Genomic DNA, 14,591 nt, shown 5'->3' with positions numbered 1-14,591 from the left:
TTTTTTCCACAGTAACTTTTCTACTGATTAATGAAGACAAAAGTAATAGGCTATCAGAATGATGAATGAGATTAGCTGAATGGGCTCCCTATCAGCACTGATTGATAAGTAATAAAATTCAGTTTAATCTCTAAGTAATTTCATATACAACTACAAAGTTGACTACTTCCTAACAGAGATGTTTTGAGTTGAAATAGTAGCTCACTCTTGCCAAAAAGGGTAGGCCCACTTCATCCCTTCCTCATCACACCCTTTTAATGAACTGATTTTAGCTCACTGACACAGCTGACAGAAGACTACCCATGTCTTCCTTACACTAGGTTAGTAAATTAGGTCAGCTCAAAGATGAACATGTTGAACGCTAGACAGTTGTGAGGCATGCTGCAGCACCAGCAAGCTGGATGAAAAGGCTGCAGCAGGGAACAGAACATCTTCCTTTTGACGAGCGAGTGATCATTTTCTGCCTCACATGGAATTGTAACCCAAAACAGAAAAGCAGCAATATCACTGTTTTACTGTTTAAACAATTATACCTCCTGTATACTGACAGCCAAATCACATTCTAAGTTAAAGGGAAAAAGTCTCTGGCGCACAATCTATTGTGATTCATAGCTACACTTTGGCCACTTCCAGTGAGATTCTTACTGTATTAGTTTACATAGAAAAGTTGATTTCAAAATGCCAAGACAATTGAAATTGTTAAAAGAAACGTTTGGCACAGTCAGGAACAGAAGTTCTTAACAGAATCTCTAATCTTAATATTTCATTTCAGCAAACAGGACTTGAAAAGTGAACATTAGCAAGACATTTTCTATCATTTGAGTAGCAAGTATTTAAAGGATCAGAACATCACACCAGCAGCTAAGAACTGAGTTCAACTGATAAATACTCCAGATTTCCTCACAGACATGGTAACTGACCTCATCTGACCACAGCAAACCACCCAAAAAACTCATAGGACTGAAAACATTCACGTGCTATGAATGTACATATATATGTATATACATATATATACATATATATATATACACACGCTCTCCTTTTCCAGTAAGAAATGTTATTTCTTTAATAGATCTCAGTTACATTTGTCTAGCTCACAGCAAAACCACTTTTATGATATGTAAATAATGTAACTTGTGTATGAAAAAGTTATGAATCTTTGAACATATTAAGTATTAAAAACAATATTTATAAAGAATAGAGCTCTTTACAACCTAAATGTTGTCTTGTACATTGTCAGTAAATAAAATTCTAAATCAGATACTAATTTATATTATTGTCTATCAGGCTGTAGTTTTATATTTTGTTGTACTATTAATTTATAGAGAAGGATTTAGATATTATCACCAGTCAGAAGTCTAACATATTCTACACAACAGATATCCAAATTAAATTTTCAAAACCAGTTACCAGGAAATGCTCACGTTTGTATAACCTGAGATGGAGGTTTTGTGCAGAGATTTCATCCACATAACATTAAGCAAAGACATTACTTTTGGCTACTACAAAATCAATGTATTTTCCTGAATAATTTCTTCTACATTCTTTGGGAATATTCGTATGTAAGCACATAACAGTCAAAAGACTGTCCACAAACTTGCATTTTCTATGCATCTGGAACATTGCTTTAGCAAAGTTAAATTTTTCTTTTTTTCATTTTGATAGCTAACATGCTTTATACCGGTATACCCTTCTAATTTAATCCAGTCTTCAATAATTGGCTGTAGTGCCTTGTACTAATCACTACAAATGCCTGGCTCAATAACATTAAAAAAAGTAGTGCACATTACTCAGAGGCAAGTATCAGATGGTTTTGCTCTACAGCAAAACAGTTTTAGCAGGTATGAATTTCAGCTGTCACTGTAAAGATGTTACTTAAATGTAGATCTTAGCTTACAATGGAGTATTAATATATCCAATTTATTTTGAATTACATTTAGAGAATTAAAAAGTAGTCTAATACCACATGATGTAAACAGTAAAGCTGCATTTGTTTTAAGAGATCAGGTAGAAAGGCAAAACATAAATCAAGTATAGCCTTCATTTTCCTCAATTTATATCTTCTTGCCTATATTTCCATGCATATGTATTTATGAGGCAACAGCTTTCCTTAAATAGAAGATGTTTTCTCAAGAATTTTACTAATTTCTGTTTTGTATCCTAAAAGTACCAGAGGAAAAAAATGAATGTATAAAACAGGATCACTGTAGTACCAGATCTACTTTTCCACACACACACAAAAATGCAGTAGCACTGTACACAGTAGTCAGAAAAAAGTAGGAAATGAAGCAAGTCTGCTAAACACCTAATTAAAGTTTTTTATGTAGTATTAAGCACAGGCAGTAGACTGTTAGATATTTAATTATGCTATGGGGAATGATATACTCATACTTGGCAATAAATACATCAAACTCACCAAGATTCCAGAAGGAACTCTTTCATGGGCAGTAGCAACAGTTCCACTGAAGTCACATTTAAAATCATACTTCTCTGAGAAACGCATTTCAAACACCAACAACTAACTTTCCATAGTACAGGTAAATACATAGCTTACAGTTACAACATAATGTTGTATCAGCATTTCTTCTCTTTATGTAAATCTTCTGGCCTGTAGTATTTTAGAGAGAAATGTTTCATATGCTTTCTCACACACGGTTATGATTAAAAAGGAAGTGCTTCTTTAAGAAAACTCACACAGAAACTCCCTCACCAATAGGCTTTGCTTGAAATGTCACAGCCCCTTTGCACTCCCTGAGATAAGTAATAACATGGACAGACTTTACCATATGTTTGCACTGATAAGTAATGATCTTGTATATATGATAAGTCACATGACTTTGGGTGAAGCTTCCATGGAAAGAAACAGGGATTTAGTTAATGATTCTTAAGCCATGTCTACATTAGCTCATTTGGAGACTTTTCATGCCACTGTTATAACTTCACCAGCTGTAGCAACATTGGAAGTTCTTGTTCAGCCAGCAGCACACAGAATTAAATGCCAGCTGCCACTCCGTGCTCTCTACCGCCTCTGCTGATGGTTTCACTGAGCTAGCTTTGCAAATTTTACAAGACAAATCTGATGACTGTTCAAATCTGATTACTGTATTTGTGAAAATTGGGGCCTTAAAAAATGTGACAATGCTATTTTAAAAGGGGAAAGTGATAACTATTCTGATGCAGAGTTTATACCAAAACAATATAAAAATAAATTACATTAAAATAACCATTTTTTCCTGTAGAAGTTTTCCTACGTTATTTAAATCAAATTTGTTAATGCAGTATAATTTGAGTATGCAGACAAAGCATATGAATTTGCTATACACCTAGCTCCATGACTGAGAATAAAAATTAATTTTTAATCTGATAATTTTAAAATAGCATTACTTTTCTAAGTATGTGAAATAATGGAGGAAGCATAATATTATAAAGAAATAGTTCTACTCTTGAAATCTAGAAATGGGAGACATATTTGCTGACAACCATTCGCTGAGGAAATACTTCCTCAACACAGAGGCATTCTTTCACTGTTCTTTCACTAGCTTAAACACACACATCTTCCCCCTCATGTTACTCTGTGTCTGCTATAGAAGATTGTACAGGTCTACCTCTTGAGTTAAAATAGTCTAGGATTCTGCTATCACCTTTACTCTATCCTCCTTTAAGAAGTTTTCTTAATTAATACTTCAAACTGATACAGGGACAATGAATCGCTTATTGAATGCAAGCAAGTGGCTTCTGGATTTCTAAAATAATACAAGGACTACACTCAAGGTCAAAATTAAGTCAATCTTGATAACAAACTCCTAAACTGAGCATTTGAATTGCTATTGAGAGGTTATTGCTACTGAGAGCTTTCTTTAAATGTAAACTTGTTAAGTATGTAATGTGGCTCTTTACAGGAAAAATTGCTAGTTTCATTAGCACAGATAAGACTTTTGTTCACAAGATATTAAGAACGATAACTACAGCACTCAGTTCTCCTCTGCTTGTTCGCTATTCTTGTCTGTGCGATGTGTGTTCCATTAAACGATGGGAAGAAGGGAAGTTTATAAGCAAAGTAAAAATCAACTTTGTAAGATACTGATTCTTTTAAAACACTTCTGACTTAGCTTTATGGGGTTTTTTTGTGTACAGTTTTCTATTATATCTATTGTATTTCAGATTTGTTCAGTATTTCAGATTGACATTAATTTCTTCAGTTGCTAAAATGCTTTTGAAGACAGTCTTTCTGGAACACAGCTAGAATTGCGGTAACAACATTAATTTCTCAGAACCAGAGAACCAGCAGCACGATAAGATTTAGACAGGTAATAAGTTCTGCACACTAAATATACCTCCTTGGCTTTTATTTCTCAACATTAATAAGCTAAATAAAATGTAATTCTCCCTGAGTAAGATTGTTTATAAGTACTAGGTTATTTATTTACAGGTTACACAGGAAAATTTGTTTCAGTTTTCAAAAGCAAATATATCAAATTTAGAAAGTACTAGAACTAAGATTTTCCTCACAACCTTAGTCCAGCTCTTTGGTGTGAGCAGGATTTACTGTGGTTTATCCCCAGAAAGTACATATGAATTTCTTCATTAACCTCATGGAAGTGAATACTGCTGACAGAGATCAGTCAATATCCTATATTCTCTTAACTGCTTTGTGTGGGGCTACGTATCTTATCTCATTACACACTTGTCAAAAACCTTAATTCAAAGTAAGATTTAATTTTTAAAATATTTTTTCAATGGCAACATTCATAATATACTGGAGAGCATTCATTCCTTTTTACAACATCCCAGAGAAATCATAGAATCAGTAAGGTTGGAAGGGACCTCTGGAGATCATCTAGCCCAACCCCCCAGCTCAAGCAGGGTCGCCTAGAGCATGTTAGACAAGGTTGCAGCAACAAGGACCCCCCTTGCTGAAGCCCAAGCTAGCACCAGGGACCTTTAGATCTTCAGTCTAATGCTCTTCTAGATGAGCTATTTCAGCACCCCTTGATGTGGTACTACTTTTCTCACCTACACAATGGAGAGCTCTAGCCAAGAGACTAAGAATTAAAAATTCTTATTTTATTTTAGCACAGTTAAACTTGACCTTCCAGAGTTTCGTTGCATTCTTTACCCCTCTAAATATTTAAAACATTGTTTCCATAGGCTTTATTTGTAGCTGCAAATCAGATTAACATATTCTAGATCACTACAAAAAAAAAAAAAAAAAAAAAAAAAAAAAAAAAAAAAAAAAAAAAAAAAAACTGTTTGCCCATGAAAATTTCATTTAAGTGATTTCATTGTACTGTATAGGAAATGCAGAACATTGGCTAGAACACCGCTACAGGATGTCTTTCTCCAGCTGTCATCTCCATATGTCCTTCTAAATTCTGGTAGAAAGGAAGCAGGAATCCTATAGACATCAGCTTCCATCTATACACAAATGCAATTCACTCACAAATTGGGGTAAATATGCTATGAATGAGATAGACTTCTCATTCTGTAATTAACAAATTATAATACATATACAACATGGGACATCCTTCATCCAACTTTTCACTAAACTATTGTCCAAATGATTTTTTTTTTTAAACAAAGTGGGGATTTCACCCCTTTCTTTGTAGTCGAGGAGTTTCCTCAACAGACGGGATTATTATTTCAATACCTCTTACATCTTCAAGAGGCCTGGAATCATTGAGTGTACCGCAATGACCCTATCATGTGAGTTAAAACACACAACTAGCACAGGTTGTTATTCTCCACACAGATCAGAGACATTCAGCAAATATCTGATTTCTGCTAGCAAAAGGAGTAAGTGAGACTCTCAAGATGCCAAGATTCATTACAGACAAAGGAGTGAGCACCCATACCATCACTTCCATTGTACTTATTCCTCCAGCTTGATAACATCAACCTGCCTCCTCTTTACCCTTGGCTCCCTGTCTCATTTTACCGCTCAATGACAAGTTTCCTTACTCAGAAGATCCTAGTTCACTTTGACAGGCTCTGTATTCCATTTGTCTTCTTCACTCCATCCTACTCCAAAACCCTTTTCCTTTTCCCATAAACTAACTCTTAAGCACCACAGTTCAGTCCCACACTTCATATTTTCACTGGAAAAAGACTTTTCTCCCCAAATCCAAACTTTGAACCCTAAATTCCATCACATTTGTTTTCAGTCACAGTTTGATTTTCAAAATATATAAAGAATTGGGAGCCTTATCACTTTGTTTTTACCCTAGTGACTAGTGCATGAAAATAAATTCTTGCATCCAAGTTCTTGATGCTAGCCCTGGTCTGAAGCATCTGCCTACTGAAACTCAAAATACACATCTGGTCAGTCCATCTGGGAGTAAAACACACTCAGTACAGCATCTTTGTTACAGTTAACTGCAAAGGTCTGTCCATACCCATTATGGACTTTAAAGCCTATTTCAAAGGTTAATCACTTTGCTGCATTCAAATAAATTTACACATGAATGACAGAAGATATCCTGAATAAAGACCATCTGTCTCAGCTCCCTATGGAGGGGAATACCAAGACTTTTCTAAGAGAAAACAGCTAGTTTTTCCTTTAGTAGAGGAGAAACATATCACTGAGTTTCAATTCATACAAAAAGATTAATATATTTGCTAAAATTCTCCATATAAAGGCTGAACATCCCCAATGTATAATTATATGGGATGAAATTTTCCATTTTAGCAAATTTACATGCTACTAAAAGTCAAGTTCTACTCAAAAACACTGAACAAAATAAATAGGCAGTGTTACCTGCCTCCATTATCATCATCAGCTGTTCAAAAAAATATATAAAAATGAATAAAAAATCCTATCACAAGTAATTATAGCATGGTACAAGAATCCAAGCAATTAACAGATATTAGAGAAACACTATTGATACAGAAGCAATGCACTGCCCTCTAAACTAGTGTGATTAAAATAGAATAAAATCAGATGTCTAGTTTTCCATCTGCAAAGCAAGATGGTAAACTCAACCCCTGCAGGATCTCCCATCAAATAAAATCAAGAGGCATTCAGCTAAGATTATTTTTTCAGTTCAGCTGAGATATTTTTAGATCAGTAAGAAAAAAAAATAACAGCAAGAGAAAAAAAAAATCACAGTCTACTTGGACTTGACACTTCTGTAATACCTCACCAGATACATCTGTACAATCTACTCTGAATCCTCTGATTTCAGTATTAGTGCACCCTTGCTTGTTTTAATATGAGCCTTTTCTTCAGTCTTCAAATTTTTTTTTGTTGTTTATAAAGGAACTGCAGTGAGAACAAACAATTAGTTGATTGATAAAACAATCTGCTCCATCAAAAAAACTTAAGTTACATGCAAACACAAAGTTCTTAGGCACAGATAAACCTTAACATCCTTCAAGTTACTGATAAGTAGTAACTGGCTACAGTAAGACTGCACTCATTCAGAACCTGCATGGGCATATCCCATATAAGTCTTCCTCAATACCCTGACAGATACTTATTTCCAACAGCACAGCCTCTTCTACAGCCACATCATCCTTAGTTGAACCTCCGTCCAAAAACATAAAACACAAACCGAAGTTTCCAAATATAAATTCCATCTGTCTCATTTTTACATGAGCTGGAAGAAGCAGATGAAGCTTTACTTGTATATTTTTTTAAAAAGCACTAAGCACCTCCCTAACAAGCAATCCCTTACCTGTCTACATTTTCTATAAAACTAAAGTTTCTTGTCATGGATCTCAGGTCAATTTACACTTTCTTCCAACCTTCTAGCATTAAAAAAAATAGTTAAAAAAAATAAATAAAAAAGAAAGCAAAAGAACACATCCATGCATATTTAAGCATAAAAATCATTCTGATTTCTTAGTAGTGAATAATGTGACTACCTTCAGCATGGATACATGAATATAAGATTAGGTAAGATATGAAACTATGACATATCTTTAGGTTAAAAAGAAACTTCCCAGAAATAACTTATTCTGGGAAACAGACATAGAGCATATCCAAAAAGTTCTAAATCTTTAATTTTAATATACTGCATATAAACAAAAAAACTTCTTTATTTGGTAGACTCTCATTATTGTTATTTGAATTGCTGCACATGTGCCAAATAAAAAAAAAAAACATGAATTTAATCTGCATATAAGACTTTGCTATTTTATTAGCAAATGAAGTAAGAAATGCTAGGCATTCAAATTTCCACACAAAGGTATTGATAGCTTTGAGATACTGGAATGGGAAAAATTAGATATAGCTGAGCAAAGTAAAATATGCTTACTCATTTGCAAAACAAAGTTATTTGTATTATTGATCAAGTTTTAATGAATGCAAAGTCATGTCTGAAAGATATGCTTGCTCATCCTTAGCACAGAGTAGCAGGTCTGCACTATCTATATAGGACACTACAAGCCTGTCAAAATCAGCCTCTCAGGTTCCTTATTTCTGATAACATATACACTTCTTATCTAGGGAATGAAAGGCATTAAGTCACCACTAAGACATTTTTTAAAATCACTATGCTTCAGTTTGCATATCTAACTAAATTCCATCATTAGTCAAGCGAGAGAAAAATCATTTCATTTATAATGGAATCTCAGCTACAATTCATTATTTGAAAAGTTTCTTTACAAGAATCTAGCGAAGAGTCCTTTACGTACTTCCTTCAAAAAGCCTTTGATAACCACAACCTAGAACAAGTACATTTCCTGAGAAGACAGTTACGCAGTCTAAAAAGAATAGTAAGTCTAAAGACACAGCCTAAGATTGGATTAGCATGTGCTGACTTTAGCCCTATAAACTAGTAACAGAAAACTCTCCAGTGCACCATATTACAGTATTTTAAAGGTCTAGTCTTGAACCTAAGAATTTTGGATAAAGGGACTAATTTTTCAGTTAAAACTCTTATCCCTTCACTCAGTACACATGGCAGCAATAAGGAGGTCTCCCCTGGTTTTGGAAAAAGCACTGAATGACTCAAGAGAATTTCTAGTGGCTACTGCAGGTTGTCAATTAACATTACTGTTATCAGTTTTTCAGCTTTGCAGTAAAATATTTTACTAGAGAGGAGAAATTTGAAGTTTGCTTAAAAATTCCCTTGCAGTACAAACACAAGAAAACATTAAATTTCTGTGTTTTCCTTTAAGATGTTTTTTAAAGAAACATTAATCCTTTCATCCCCTACTGTCCATCCCCCCATAAAAAGAGTACATGAGCTCAGTCCTCAAATTCTGAGATATTCTGACTTGACATGACAGTTTCAGATCAAAATAGCCTGAACACACAAACAGAAATGTAAGCACTAATGTTACTAAGTACAAGAACTTCGTAACAACCAAGATGAGTTTCTAGTTTGCCTACCCATCCTCTCATTTTTAAATGATACGATCTTTTGAATGGTGGAAACATTTTTACTATGCTTGAAGTGGATAATTCTAGTTATTTTTTTTTAATTCTCTGTATATTTACCTAACTGAGGTATTTACAGAGGTGATCTTTGTTTTGCTGTACAATCTTAAAATACAACTTAAATCAGATCACAGGTTCATAGAGTAAGTACTCCTGATTAGCACTGTGAGACGGAAGAATCTTTGGGATATGGCATATTACATGCAGTACTTTTGAGTACGAATATATTTTGAGAACAAATGCATTAGATGCATTCATACACTATTGAGTAAATGCTCAGAATGTATTTGTTTTAGATTAGTATCTCATCATAAATATATCATCCACTATTTTGTCTAAATTCAATCGCTTTTCAATGTAGATGCCCTTACTATGCAGTACTGAATCTGACAGCATCTTGCTGTCCTTTTATGCCTTTCAGACTGTTACTTATCATGAATTGCAAATACATTTTATAAACAATGATTAAAAGTTATTTCTATAAGCCAAAGTTATTTTACCAAAAGAAAGAAAAAAGGAATATAAGTGTTCTGATTCAGCACTGATCTGATCACACACACTGAGACTTTCAAGAGCTGTCTCTCCATTTTCCTTACAAGTTGTGATCCTGCAATTAAAACTTAGGAATTTTCTTCTCCTTCCATCATCTATCAGAAGTATTAATCATGTAAGCATCTCAGGAAAAGAGGAATAAATTCAACTAATTTATTTTCTAGCTTTGACAGAGGTTCCCTGCATGGCTTTGAACAAAATACTTATTTCCAGTACTAGCAACTTGATCTGATCTAATTAAATTGCAAGTTCTCTGGGGCACAGACAGAGTCAAAAATCATGTAATGCAAAGAAGGGCCACTGTTTAGAGTCTCTGGCCTTTAAGACAAATAAGGAGATGTCAAGTGCAGTAAGTGCACTTGATATACCACCACACTTGATCATGACTTTACAGGAATGAGAAAAGGAAAAAAAAAAAAAAAAAAAAGAAAGAAAGAAAAAGAAAAAAAAAAGAAAGAAAGAAAGAAAAACAAGAAAAAGAAAAAAGACAAAGTTTTCTACAGTGTGATACTAGAATATTTCAAACTTACTTTTTTCTAGCTTATGAAAACAGAGAACTTATCTTTGCAACAATCTGGGGCATTAAGTACTAGGAATAAGAAATATCCAAGTTCTTACATCACTGTTTTGAGGGCCATTGAAAAATATATTTTAATACATTTAACTAAAGAGCTATACTATAATCTTAATAATTTATACTACAATTGCTCACTACAGCCTTTCAGCACCATTCAGTGAAGAATACCAGATAATGTAGCATTTTACTCAAACTCCCTAACATCCTGAGTGACCGTGATCATTTAGAAATGGCTTACCAGGTCTAATATTCTACGGTATAGTAATAATATGTTTTTAAAGACCACTTCACAGATCATTCTTTCACTTCACCCAAAAGAGTTCCTCTTCCTTGAATTTTTTTTTTTTTTTAGGAAGTGGGAAAATGGTTTACATTCATGTATGTTCTTCCTAGTGTACATACATATAAACTATGATTACATATGCATATATACAGAGTAACATCAGAATGAGCTTTGTGGGCCTGGCAATCACTATAGCCAACTTCTATAATACAAAGTGAAAGCATGTGGGGGCTTCTGATTTTTCATTTTTACTAATAAGCACCTGTACATTCTTTAAATACATAAGAACACATTTTCTCTCTTCCATTGTATTTTGCAAACATTAAAAATATAGTATTCAAAACTGTCCTGAGAAACACTGTTATAAATTTTTAAAAAATTACTGAGCTTTGCAGGATTGTCTATTATCTTCTTCACCTCTGAATGGATCCTAAAATAGCACCCATTATGAGATACGGCTAATAAATGCATTCTTAGCAGTGAATTTTGGTTTGCACAAGTCAGAGTGTGTGTAGATCATCTTTTATACAACTAGCCCAACTGCATCTGTGAGAAAACATTAAGTACAGGCAAAGCACAGGTAAATTTATTGCATCATTTTGCTGGATGAAAATGCACTTGTTTAAACAGCATATTGCCTAGCTCTGTTACAAACCATTGATGCCTCCAACATGCATTCAGTAACCACTTAAGGAAAGGAAAATACAGTTCCTACAAAATAACTTAGACGGGCCCTTGGCAAAAACTCAAATGCATACACAAAGAACGCAGGCACTGTACTTCGAGTGGTTAACACTTCATACTCCCTCTACTGGGACGGATAAACAGGAAAAAAAAATCAAGCCCAAAACCAAGAATGCCCTGGAGCTAAGCAAGTTAGCAGAAGCAACCTAAGAAATTCATATCCGTAAAATGGAAGGAGCCAGGGCGGCGAAGCACGTACAACGACTTTTAAATTTGAGAGTTGCAACGTCAAGCAGAGCCAATAAAAGCGACGCTTCACAACGGCGCCCCGCGCTCATGTCAGCGCAGGGCCGGGAGGCACTGCCAGAGGTCGCCCGGCGCTCGCCAGCAGGGCAGGCAGAGCCTCCGCGCTCTGCCAGATCCACCTAACGCATCTGGCAGCGAGAAGGGAGGACTACTTCCCCCTCGCCTCCAAACAGGCGCAGCAGCCAGGCGCCCAGGGCAGCGCGGCTCCTACACGCAAGGCGGCCGCTTTCGGGGCTGCGGGGAGCGCAGGGCGGCAGAGCCGGCACAACCGCTCCCGGGCGGCCGTTAAGGGCGGGGGCCCAACGGCCGCTGCTGGAGGGGGGGGGGGAGCGGGCGCCCACCCGCAGCGCCCTGTGTGGGGGCGGCGCGGGGGGAGGGGAGCGGAGCGGCGCGGCGCGGGGGCAGCCCGGCACCCTCGGCAACCCCGCGGGGCACCGGGCCCACTGCGCCCCACTTCGCACCCACCCCCCCCCCCCCCACACACACCGGCCGTGCGCGCCCCTTCCCCAAGGCGGCTTGGCGCAGCGGCCCTTCCCGCTTACCTCGAGCGAGGCCAGGCAGGGCCGGCGCCAGTCGAGGGAGGGAGGGAAGGAGGGATGGATGGATGGAGACAGCCAGGGAAAAGAAAAGGGCGGGAGGGAGGAGGAGCGGGGAGAGGACGGGCAAGGAGGAGAAGGGAAGCAGCGGGATGCGAACTGCGCCAAGCGCCGGCGGTTGGTGCAGGTCGCTCGCTCGCGCGCTCGCTCGCTCGCGCGCGCGCGCGCGCACAGCGGCGCGTGCCCACCGCGGCCCCGCCGCAGCGCGGGCACGCGCGCACCGAGCTCCGCCGAGCGGCCTCGCTCCCGCCCTCCCGCGCCACGTGACCGCTGGAAGGGGCGGAGTGGTGGGGGGCGGGCGCGCGTGGCTGGCGCGCGGCGGGTGGCGGCGCGCGTGCGCGGCCGTTGGGCGGGTGTTGCGCGGGTGCGGCGGCGGCGCTTGGCCGCAGCCGCGTTCTGAGTTACGCCGGGGGGGGGGGTGTCACCCGTTGTGAGCCGCCTGGCTGGGCGCAGCAGGAGGGACCCTGCGGGGCCCGGGAAACGCACGGCTGGGCTGCGGGGGTGGTTTTAGCACTGGGCGGCCGGACACAGGCTCCTCCTTCCCCTCGGCTTTGCCGCCTGGCAGTGGGGAAGGACGCGGGAGCTGGCACAGAGGGACGTGGTGACCACTGTGGCCTGGCCGCAGTGGCCGCCCGCGATGGGGTGCATGCCCGCACCGCCAGCTCCCCCGGGCCTGCGTCGCTCGTCCTCCCCTTCCCCACTGTCCCCACAGCGCCCCAGGGCCTCACCACCCTCTCACTGTCCACACAGCGCCACAGGGCCTCACCGCCCTCTCACAGAGCGTCGGCCTGCCAAACCTTGCCATGAGACACCTGCGGCGGTGGCTTGGGTGGCACGCCTTGCCTACCGCCATGACTTCGTCCCCACTCTTCTCACTCGCTCTGATGAAGGGGATCAGCAGCAAGATGCTTTCTGCAGGTGTTCATAGCCTTGGTCTGAGCCGTGTCTTAATATCTCCTGAAATAGATGTTTCAAAAGATACTACTTCCAAAATATTTCCAAATTCATGCATCTATTACTGCATCCTTCTTTTGAAAGTTATTATTGTACACAGACGGGCCTGGATTTTTTTTTTTTTTTTTTTTTTAATGAAAGCATAGAATTGCAAAATAAAAACATGTCCAGCCAGCCTGGTATGTATTTCAGGTCAGTGAGTGCTTTGCCCAGTGCTTTTGTGATTCACTGTTCAGTGAAGTTTGCTTAATTATGTATTTTTATTTACTTGCATACTTATTTGCTTGAATCACACTATTATCTGGAGGCCTCAGTTGATATTGAGACATAATATTTACAAATACAAGATTACCCCAAATAGTTTACCGTATAAAAATGAAAAAAAAAAAAAGAGAGGAAAGGTGAAATAGCATAACTGGAAAAACAGCTTACCTCCCTTGAATCTGAATTCAGTGCTTTATAACTAGGCCATATGGCTTCTTTATTTTAATTACTTTTTATTTGCCTGCCCATCATTTTTTCATCTGTTGATCTGTCACCTAGATTTTTGTGAAAAGTGGGTTTTATACCCTCTTGGTATTAGAGCCATTTTAAGCTTTCACATAGGTTTCATATTTAAATGATTGCCACCAAGAAAAGAGACTAGTTTAACGTAGAATCAATGCAGCTGACAAAAAATGACATACTAGCACACAAAGATGTGTGTGGACAGTATTTGCTCTGATAGTACATGCATCTCAGAAGGCTCTCTTGAAACTCTTTTGTATCAGTCCTACAAACATATTCAGGATATTCAGAATCAATTCTGGAACACCTTCTAGGGCTCCAGGTACATGGATGCAATGCAAACTGATGGGGCAATTTTCCTCCCTTCAGTGAAACCTTGTTTCAACTGCTGCCGGTTTTGAAAGGGGCCTCCAATTTTAATGTCATAATAACAATAACCTAGCTATGTCAGTATAACATCTGTCCCAAACACATAGTCTATCCCTCAGCTTTATGCTCAGCAAAGCACTCATCATAGATCATTTCCCTTTTTTACTGAGTTCCTTATTTGGCATCTGAGTTCCTTAGTTTGTGAAGGTAACCAAAGCAGTAGTTGCTCGGACAGACTGTTTTATTTGTGTTCCCATGATCTTGTCTTTGCTAGTCATAACAGTGAGTGATTTTCAGTTGAGAGGAATCTTCTTTCCAGCACCAGACAGGCCTTGCAGGGAGATAAGAGGTAGCGGCTAAATCTATCATATGTCTGCAAAT

The 14,591-nt window shown here is 38.5% G+C and overlaps 1 protein-coding gene across 5 annotated transcripts in view; it reads right to left on the bottom strand.

Annotated features, from left to right (window-relative positions):
• LPIN2 (lipin 2) overlaps nucleotides 1–12,525 on the bottom strand; it is a 48,073-nt gene extending 35,548 nt beyond the window's left edge. For 4 of the 5 annotated variants that reach the window (XR_009957668.1, XM_062570188.1, XM_062570189.1 and 1 more), the window contains exon 1: nucleotides 2,417–2,711. Coding sequence is in view for 3 of the 5 variants with exons in the window: in XM_062570188.1 (XP_062426172.1) it covers nucleotides 2,417–2,503 (87 nt within the window). In the remaining 2 variants the exon portion in view is untranslated. Of the gene's footprint in view, nucleotides 1–2,416; nucleotides 2,712–12,326 lie in introns of those variants that run through there. The other variant, XM_062570193.1, reaches the window with a different exon arrangement.
• Nucleotides 12,526–14,591: the final 2,066 nt, after the last annotated feature.

The sequence above is a fragment of the Rhea pennata genome, chromosome 2 (assembly GCF_028389875.1).
Source record: "Rhea pennata isolate bPtePen1 chromosome 2, bPtePen1.pri, whole genome shotgun sequence".
Taxonomy (NCBI): domain Eukaryota; kingdom Metazoa; phylum Chordata; class Aves; order Rheiformes; family Rheidae; genus Rhea; species Rhea pennata.
Note: the sequence above shows the minus strand (reverse complement) of the source record. Positions and strands in the feature narration are given on the sequence as shown.